At 38.0% G+C, this 10,118-nt stretch overlaps 1 protein-coding gene across 1 annotated transcript in view; it reads right to left on the reverse strand.

Annotated features, from left to right (window-relative positions):
* Window positions 1–765: 765 nt before the first annotated feature.
* The window catches only part of LOC106518593 (synapse differentiation-inducing gene protein 1-like), a gene marked incomplete at its 3' end in the record, with an annotated part of 13,044 nt that continues 3,691 nt past the window's right edge, over window positions 766–10,118 (reverse strand). Inside the window, 1 exon segment of the mRNA XM_074559744.1 lies at window positions 766–1,416. Within this exon segment, the coding sequence (XP_074415845.1) occupies window positions 766–1,278 (513 nt within the window).

The following is a 10,118-nucleotide window of genomic DNA, read 5'->3' on the forward strand; positions in this document are numbered from 1 at the left end:
GGCTTGATTAGCTCTATTGTTCATAGAGGGTCATGTGCCCCCATCAACTGATTTATTAGTTTGAATGCTATGGTTATTTGGTGTCGTGTTACGTGTATGTAGTGAGTGCAAGTGGGGCTCGATGTCCCCTTTTTTTTGTCTCTCTTTCGCTCTTTGTGTTGGGTATCGTTGGGGCCCTGATTCACACCTTTTGCTCACAGGGGGCTGAGTCATACTTGCAATAACAGCATTGTAGGAGGAGGACAACCGGACACGAAAGCCTCCACCTCTGTTTAATGGTGGACGGTTTTTCAAAGCAAAAGGTGTGAATCAGGGCCCCAACGATATCCAACACAAAGAGGGAAAGAGAGACAAAAACAAGGGGACATCGAGCCCCGCTTGCACTTACTACATTCACATAACACGACACCAAATAACCATAGCATCCAWACYAATAAGTCATGTGATGGGGCACATGACCCTCWATGAACAAAAKAGCTAATCAAGCCTATTGTTAGGCGATGGCCCTCTTTTGCATGTAACTAACCTGTTTGTCCACCATGTGGAGGCAGTGCTTATAAGGCTGAGTTCACCTGAAACTCATCAGACTGAAAAAGTCTCTTGGAGAAGAGACAAAATGTTTCACTAAAGAAGAACCCATCCAGAGGACTTACTTATTGTTTTTCTTTTTGATCAAATGACATTATATACATTTATTTAAAGGTACCTTTTGCAACATTTAAAGATAAAAAAAACATTTGATWGCCTCCTTTATTCTACACTTACCTCATACTCCACATACTCCTCCTCCTCCACCTCATAGGAAACGGTTTGAATCTTGACGTGCTCGCCATCCTCTAGAAGTTTGGTTTGAGGATCTTCCGTGGCGGGCGTATCGCCCCCTGCTGTGTTGGACGTCTCTTTTGCCTTCTTCTCTGTGAAGGTCGTCTCACAGCACTCGCTTTTGTATTCCTTCGCCTTGATGCTGCCACTGTCCTCCTTGTACAGGATGAAGTTGGGCCTGTAAAAGGCCTCCACCGCCAAATGCAGCGAGGTGGCATCCAGGAACTGCTGCGATTTCATCTTCCCGTTGGTACTGTATCCTCCTCCGCTCATGACATTGCCATTACTCAGTTTTCCTCCTCCTCCCTCCCCCTCACATCCTCCGCCTCCTCCAGCAAAGTAATTAATAATGTTTTCTTGGTACTGGTTATTGGGGAAGTCGCCGCCATAACCGTTGACCATATGCTTACTGTTTTTGTCCAGCAGCGGGTTCTGGAGTTCGCTAAGGTTCTCCATGGCAACAGGGGTCAAAATGTGGGCGAAAGGACCTTCTTAGTTGCAACGCAGAGAAGGAAGTGCGGTGAGTGAAAGAAGCTCCTCAGCAGTGACTGTTTATGCCGATAAAAGAGTTAATGAAATTAAGCTCTCAGAGATCTATAAAGGAAACAAAAACACAGAGGAGAAAGATGGTTTAGCTTCAACAGAAAGTTTAGAAGAACTTTTATTTGACATTTGCTGGCAGGTAACATTTTACCCTACATTTTGCTCACATCAGATCAAAGTGAAGGTGCCTCTAACTTAGCACCAACAACTTTTACAGCTTGCTGCTTAACAAAAACTGCATATGAAACTGTAAGATTTAATCTGTGACCTTATTTTAGACACATTAGGGAATAATGAAAAAACATTCACCATAGCAGTGACATAAATATCCTGGAATATTCATTAATAAAAAAACTGCCTTGGCTCACTATGAGGGTTATTGTATGCATATTTATTTGTGTATAATACGATCTCATATATAATATGACCCCCTCCCCTGTTTTGAGCTTAAAAAGCTTAAAAAAAATTAATCCTCAAGCTACCTCCAATTTCATACAGACCAAGATTTTTCAGCCTTTGCACTCTTTATACATATCAGTAAAATGATCATTGGACTGTTCATTTTATTTTAACAACATATGTACTAAAAGGTATTTTGACAACAAATATATATCAGCTGTAGCAGCATCATATGAATTCTGGCATTTTACACATAGTCCACCAGAATGCGCCAACACAAAAGTCGGAGACTTCACATGAGATTTGGACCATCTTCTGGGGGAAAAGCAGATTACTTCCTACTCGCGAGCGCCCCCTCTGGTGGGGAAACATTTTTTCAGGGATACAAACTTTTTCAGAACACCGGTAGACAGCAGCCATTACAGTCGGATATGTGTTTGTTGTTCCAGGAGCGGCTCGGTCACACGCTAATGTCATTAGTTCATTATCATTACTAAGGTGCAGGACTGCTTCCCCACCCCCCCACTTTTTTTTCCACATCATGTCGCCTGCTTGGATCTGTTATTATCTCGCTCTGAAGCACAGAGTGTCAGAGGTAAGCTTGCTTCAACTGCTTTTTACGACGCGGTCTCATTTCCAGTCTCAGGCATTTTGTGTCTTATTCCAGTTAAAATACATAAGTAAAAATATTTATCCGAGTATAATACTACCCCCCAACTTTATGGATGATTTTATGGATTAAATTTTATGTATTATACTTGAATAAATATGGTAATTTGATTGTTATCATGGTCTCAGGTGTGATCAGTATATAACAGTTGATCACACCTGGAAAGCTCAGAGGACTGTAATTTTTCATGTGGATCATTCTGTTAGTAGTTCTGCTTTCAGTTTCATTTATCTTGTTAATCTGTCATAAACGTTGGGTTGATGATTGGAAATGAAAAACGCTTATTGCACTTGAATTTTATTATCTTACAAATTTAGAATGAAAATTAATACAAACTGACTTAATAAACAAACAAATATTGCTAAAGCTCACCATTCAATTTTTGAGTTGAATTTTAACTTTGAATCAATTTTATAAATTAAAACAATTAAAGAACATGTTGGTATCATGGCACACAATAATTTTATCTGAAATCATGCATTTCAAATTAAAAAAATACAATTGAAAGATTATTTACATAAGTGTTACAACACTTTAGYGGTTACCTAATTTCAATGAGAATTAATCCATAATAACAAATTTCATATTTTTTCCACATTGTATTTTAGTTGTTCTTGTGAAAATAAGGTATCGGGAAAAATACAAATTAAACTGCTTGAAACAAGCTACTGAGGTTAAATAATTGAACAGTGCGTTATAAATGTAGACAAAAAATGCACAACCCTAAAAATAAATTCTGACAGTAAATAAAAGCACAATAAATACACGTAATACATCCCGCAGCTAGTAAGCGCTTCAGAGCACAAATAAAACATTTTCTACCTAAAATTACACACAAGCCCTCAATTGTTGTCCTCCATCACTAAAACAGATGTAACCTGGTCTGTACAAAAAGCATCCAGACACATATTTTTTTTCACATTGTAAATACAACTCCAAGTTTTCTGTTTTTCAGTTCGCCCTTAACCTTTTTTTTTCTCTGATTATTTTGAAGCTTAGACAGAAATGCCAAAAGCATTTTATTTCTCTGAGTCTGGACTCCAGTCCTGTATGCCTGGCTTCCTGCGTCATTTTCAAATGCTTTAGGGTCATGGACTTCCAGCAGAAGACAACACAATTATACATAATGCAATAAAATGGCATTGCAGTGATGGGATACGTGTAATAGATTGTTGGCTCAAAGATTAATGACTTGTTGCCAAACCCTTTCATACTGACAGAGAATCCTGGGTCTCTCTGTCCTTTGAGTACTTCTGATCCAGAAATTCTGCAGATTCATACCGAATAAAAATGTCATTTTCTCTTTACATTGCACAGTTTGTGTCATGCATTGATTTGTTTGGGATATAACTTTACTGTACTGTTCAAAGAGTCAGTCAACTGGTTGTGAGCCATGTCTGGCAATGATGGCCTTGTTTTTAAGATGGCATGCAACTGGCTAAGTTGTAGTTTGACTAAAGTGGCCCAAATCTATCAATGCCACAAGTGGCATGGTTGGGGTTTGGGATGCGGTGCTGGCCTATGCATTACCAGCATTTCACTTAATTACTTCAGATGATGCAAGCATAAAATTTGGTACCATGGTCAATTTTTAAAAATGTCTGCATGTCCACTCAAAACACCCTCCATTTTTCAAGAAGACCATCAGTCATGGTTTTACAGAATCAGAGTCCATCTGACTGGGATTGGGCAAAAATCGGTGAGAAAAGGAAAAGTATTCTGAACAGCCAACTTCCCCATTGCAAAGAGTTGAGAACAACTCACCAAATGTGGCTGCAAGTCTGGCTCTCGTGGTCGATCCAAATACTACAGCCTTGGGTTTGCATGCACAGCTTTGTATGGCTTCAGATAATTATCCTTTTAAAAATGTTATTTGTTGGCGTTAACTACCGTACTTAATCTCAAAGTGTCAACATCAAGGCCAAAACTCATATTAAATCCTCTTTCATTTACTTTATTGCAAGATCAATACGTGCATCACAATGGCATAACTGAAAATTTCACATCTTTAGATCTTAGTTGCTGGAAACTGTTTTATGGCAGCCATTTTGCATGCTATGTTGAAATGGTGAACATAATAGTAGTAACTCTGGCAATATATTTAATTAAGACTACTGCCTAGGAAGACAGAATTGTAAGTATTGATATATTTTTTTTCTCCGTTTAAATACTCAACGTGTCAAAAATTGGCACAACTAATGGCCCTCTTGAAAAGTGGCGGTCATCTTGAAATTTTGCGTGGACACCCTGATATTTTCTATAGTTATAGTGCTTGTGCAAAATGCCACACTATCATAAACTGTTTTCTACTTATCTGCTGCACTACAAACCACATATTGGCCACCAAATCATTCTTTCCGTTATCTGGGCCAAGTGTTAGAGCACTGTGCGGACCAGAACTGGGTCAGGAAAATTTTGCTATATGGTAAAAGTACATTTTCCTACTTTATGTCCACCCAATTAAATGCAACATTGGCATGGCATGAATCTAACAAAACCTTCAACTTATACATCCATTATTAGAAAACTGTGTTTGTGATCTGTGTCCCATACATGAAGACATCTTTTTATTTTCCGTTTATACACAGATGCTATATTTGCTTCTTGACAATGTAGTTCCTTGTCAAATATTTTTTGCCTTTTAAAAACGAGCCGTTCTTTGTTTTCCTCTTAGCTTACATGTAAAGACTAGAAGGGTTGAGAGATTAATCTAAATTATTATTTTTTTCTTTTTACAAAATTAATTTAGTAATGTTTTAAAACCAGCACCTGACTAAGAGCTAGTTATTTTTGTTTCATCCACTAAAATGTGCTTCAGCCCAGAAAACATTAACACTGTTCTAGCACCAACTGTTAAGACCAAAGCAAAGAACTGCTTATGTAAGGGGCTGGGGGTGGCATTATAAATATGAACCAGACAAGCAAAGATGTTGTAATTGCCATGTTTAAAAATCCAAATCCAGCGACTGCATGCTTAGGGAACTGAGTTTGGCTTTGCAAAAGCTTCAGTTAGCATGTAAAATAACAGAAGACCACTAATTTAGTGGGAAAAGCAGAGACAGAGGGCTTGATCCAATCAGACTTCCAAAGCTTTTGAAATATTGACTTGTGGTTTGATGAGTTGTCCCACAGTTTACCCTGAATTCATGCTGAGGTTCAGTCTTCAGAGCTCAACTGTTTTCATCAGTTACTGTATCTTTTTTATGTAATCAAACTGCAGGGTTCTAAAGTTTTGATCTGAGCACAGAGTAAGATTTCGAGCCACTGACTGCTGTTGCCAACTCCTCAGTAAGAAAAGTCRTTATTGGCTGCCCTAAGAGCAGTGAAAGACGTCATTGCCTAATTTGCGTATTTGGACATTTGCCAATAATTGGTATGTAGGCTGTAGGAGAGATGTGCATGTACATTGTAGAAAAATAAACTRAGTAAAAACATTAAAGGGGAACATATCATGCAAAATCCACCTTTTTTAGCTGGTAAATACATGTTGTTGTGGACTTGGAGTCTTTAGAGAAGGCAAAAAATTTGAATTTCGTGTTTAGTTCATACTTTTTCAACCTGTTTAATTTTCTCTATTTTCTATTAGGTTTTTCTGAGCTATTACATCCAATTTAGCAATGGAATTGCTAAATTATGTCTGGACTTACCAACTACAATTTCCTCATCTTAATTCTCCTCTGGTTCTGGGTCAGACATGGCTCCAACATGTAAGGTTGAATGKACAAGTTTTCTGTTGTTGACATCTTTAAATTAAATTGTAAATAAATCACTTCTGCGGGCTAGAAAAAGTACCCCCCACCCACCAAACTGGAGTGGATAGGTCTGGAAGTTGGGGGGGTGGGGGTGGCGGTGGTGGCTTGAAGCACCTTAATAATTATATTAGTCATAAAATAAGCTTAAGTAGTTACTGCAGAACTTGACAATTGTTTTTGTCCGATTATTTGATTAATCGTCAAAATACTCAATTACTAAAATAACCATTAGCTGCAGCCCAAGTGTGTTGCAATTTTTTTTTCTCCATTAAAAACAAAAAACTAGTTATGGCAGAAACATTTTCACATCCAGCCCATAACACCAGAGTCTGCTTAGATCCTAAAACTGGTTCAGGATTGACAAGAATCTGATAAAAAAAAAAAAAAAAAAAAATAAAATAAAAAAACATGCAACATTGCCAAATGAAAGGAACTGTCAGATCCTGGCTGGTAAAGTTGCCTTTCATATTGTTTTCCTCCAACAACAGGAGTCTAATCCTCCTTAACATGACAACATTTCACCTTTACAGTACATTAGTGGCAGCTAAGCATGACCGGGTGATAATGGTGTCATTATCTGTCAGTGTTGGAGCAATGTGGGAGGGACGGGCATTATCAGGGTCACCACTCGGTCTAAGGAGAACAGGTCGTTTAGTTTGGGCTGTAGCTGACACATAAGGTGCAACTTTTGTTTAAACTCAGATTCTTAAAGATATGTAGTTTCAAAGATAAAACAAACAAGCCAACTCACCAACAATCTCAAACGCAGTTGCTCAGTGGCTTATAAGAACCTTCACATGTTCATATAATGTATTTGTGTCAATTCTTAAGACAGTAAACTTCCAGATTTTTCTACTTGAATAAGCCACATTTTCACTAAAATACCTAGCATTAAGTGAGACAAAAACTTAACCTTGCTTTAGTTTTCTGGAGAAAATGCAGTCGTTTAGGCCTACACTTTAAATTTGATTGTTTTGAATTTGGATTTTGGATTTATTTGCCTTATAACATCAAGCAATGTCTACTATCTAATTTAATGTGTACAAAAACAGCAATCTTTATCAAAAATGTTGCAGCATTTATTACAAATTGTGTAACAATTACTTCTAGGACTTCACAAGAAAATGAAAAATAATAATCTTTTATTTACTTTGCAGTTATGACTTCCTGAATTACTTATCTCTTCTTACATCAATGACAATTTTCTTTCTGCTGAATTCTCATTTTTTTCCCACAATGCAGATTTTTAATTTTTTTCTTGCTGTGCTTTTCATTATTTCTGCCCCATGAATAAAATACAAACTCCACACTCCAAGACTTTCTAAAGCTCTTGTCAGCCAACAATACTTTTGTGGTTTCTCCCTGTTGGACTTCATGTGTCTGAATGTGCTGACACTGTTGTTCCAGACCAATGCTCCTTTTATCCACGTATGGCTCGGGGGGTCGTACTCTCAAGCGGTTCCTAAATTTGTGAGTACATTGTGTCAAAGGATGAGCAGGTACTGAGGTACTTTTAGTGCTTCTGGTCTTCAAAAACAAATTGCACTCTCTTCTTTCAGCTCTAATATGGTATCTGCCTTGCTATTTTTTTTTTTTATAAAATATTGTATTTTAGACAAATGTATTGGATATCATATATAAACTTAGCACAAAAAGGAAATTTGTGTTTGGTAGATTATTTCTTTGTTGTAACAATGCTCCTTGGCAGTAAATCTTCTAGTTGTAAAGTCTGTTAATTTCCCTTTTAAATGGTGCCACATTTGTAAGGAACATGCATTTGTGGGATGAGCAGTAGAGCTGATGTGGGTTGCACACATGAAAAAATTGTCAAATCTCTGCCAAACAGCTTATATTGTTGTTTCTGTCTACATTTGTTTTGAGCTTATGGTACCCCCAGGTGCTGCCAATCAGATGCCCGCTATAAAATGTATTGCCAAGAAGCATTGTTACAACAAAGAAATAATCTACCAAACACTAACTTCCTTATTTTTTGTTTTAAGTAGGTGTTAGTCAGTGGAGGATGAGGGGATGAGAGACTGACTTTAAAAAAAACTGGGCAAATGAGGTTAGTGAAGACATCTTTGCCAAATACAAAAAAAAAAGGAACAGGTGAGAGAGGGCGTGGCAAGGTGACAGGAAAAACAGAAGAGGACAAAAGCGGGATGGCACAGGGAACATGGAGAAGCTAAGCAGGAAGTAACACAAGTAAATAAATAAGAAAGCAAGCAAGAAAGAAAGACACAAGAACAGCACAACAAAACTAACAATAAAACTCAGGACTGATCTAAGGGAAGAACTGACCTGAAGTAACATAACCAGAAATGATCAAATAAACACAAATCTTTGCTCTGACCCAGCAATGACCAGCAACTTGTTTCCAGGGTTGGAAACAAGTTTTAAGCCATTAATGATTTCTCTTAAAGGTACAATTCTGGTTTTGGTCAATTTTTTTTTCAGATACTGTCCGAAAGAACATCACAACAGAAGCACGACACCATCAAATCAATTGGATGCTACTGACTGATTTATTGCTCGGTGCCTTTCTTCTTTTTCACAAACTGCTGCAGTGGTTCCCAACCCTGGTCCTGGAGGCCCACTATCCTGCATATTTTAGATGTTTCTCTGCTTTGACACAGATGATTTGAAGAATCCGAAGAMCTGCTGAAGAGCAGGGAAAAAACTAAAACATGGGCCTCCAGGACCAGGGTTGGAAACCACTGTGTTGGAGGATACCAGTCACTGAGGCATCATCTTTTAAAGAAGACAGTTTTTTATCAGCCCAAGTGTCATTTTGGAGTTGATTTGCCATTTAGCGAAGGATGCCTTCTGTCTGGACTATTCACAAAGTTCTGACTGGTTGAGTTATGCAGTCTAGTGGATGCATGGATACCAAAGCACTAACTAGACCTGGTGCTAGAGCTGGATTATTAGGGGTTGTACAAAAAATATTTGCCTGATATCAAATTATTTCATGAATCAGTGCACATATGTAATATAACTTTCTGAAGGTACTTGTGGTTTTGTCTTCCATTACTGCTTTTTGTACAGATGAAATGAATGGGAAAACTATCTGCTGACAGGTGTGCATGGTTACCCATCCCACTCCTCTTTGTTGTCATGTATTACCACTTAATATGATGTTCAAGCCATGGAAGTAGCTCTGATACATATGTTTAGTTTTATATTCAGACAAATAACTTCAGGATTCTGGCCAATAAATTTTCAAAAGAGGTAGTATCCAGCACATGAGCCACCTATTGAACAGAGCTGATTTATTTATTTCATTTTTTTTATTTAAAAGGACAAAGTCTGGTTCTCTTGGCAACATAGTTGTGCCAATTTGCCCTTCCAAAAATCTTATAGACACTTCAATTATTGTGATGGCTCTACACATAATCTTAAGAGATGTTCCTGCCGTGTGTGGTGTGTCAAGAGTGATCGAATCTGCTCGGAAGGATGTCAGGACCACTCCAACTGCAAATCAGGGGTATGTTGGGTTATCTTGGCCCAATGCCCATGGGTGTGTGGTGTTCCCCCGAGCTCACAGACTGTTGAATGTGATGTGTAGCCAATCAGAAAGAGAGGTGATGTTAATGGCACAGTGTGTAGGATTTTGACAATACTTTTAGCCGAAATTGAGATAATCACTGATGACAATAATTAAAAAAATGTCTGATCATTGCAGACAAATACCTTGTTTTATTATTTTTACCTTATAAAAAGCTGTTTTTATCTCCATGGTCGCGGGTCGCCACACAGGCAGCCGCCATCTTGCACCGCCATCTTGCACCGCCATCTTGTCTACGAAGGCTCATGAAGGACAAACTGCGGTGGCGGCGTCAAAAACGATTTTCGTTGTAATACTATAAATGTAATATTTGTTGTCTGTCATTGTAGCTGGGATAATTTTACTTATTAAAGCTCATAATCTT

This window comes from Austrofundulus limnaeus, unplaced genomic scaffold (genome assembly GCF_001266775.1).
Source record: "Austrofundulus limnaeus strain Quisiro unplaced genomic scaffold, Austrofundulus_limnaeus-1.0 Scaffold63, whole genome shotgun sequence".
Classification (NCBI taxonomy): domain Eukaryota; kingdom Metazoa; phylum Chordata; class Actinopteri; order Cyprinodontiformes; family Rivulidae; genus Austrofundulus; species Austrofundulus limnaeus.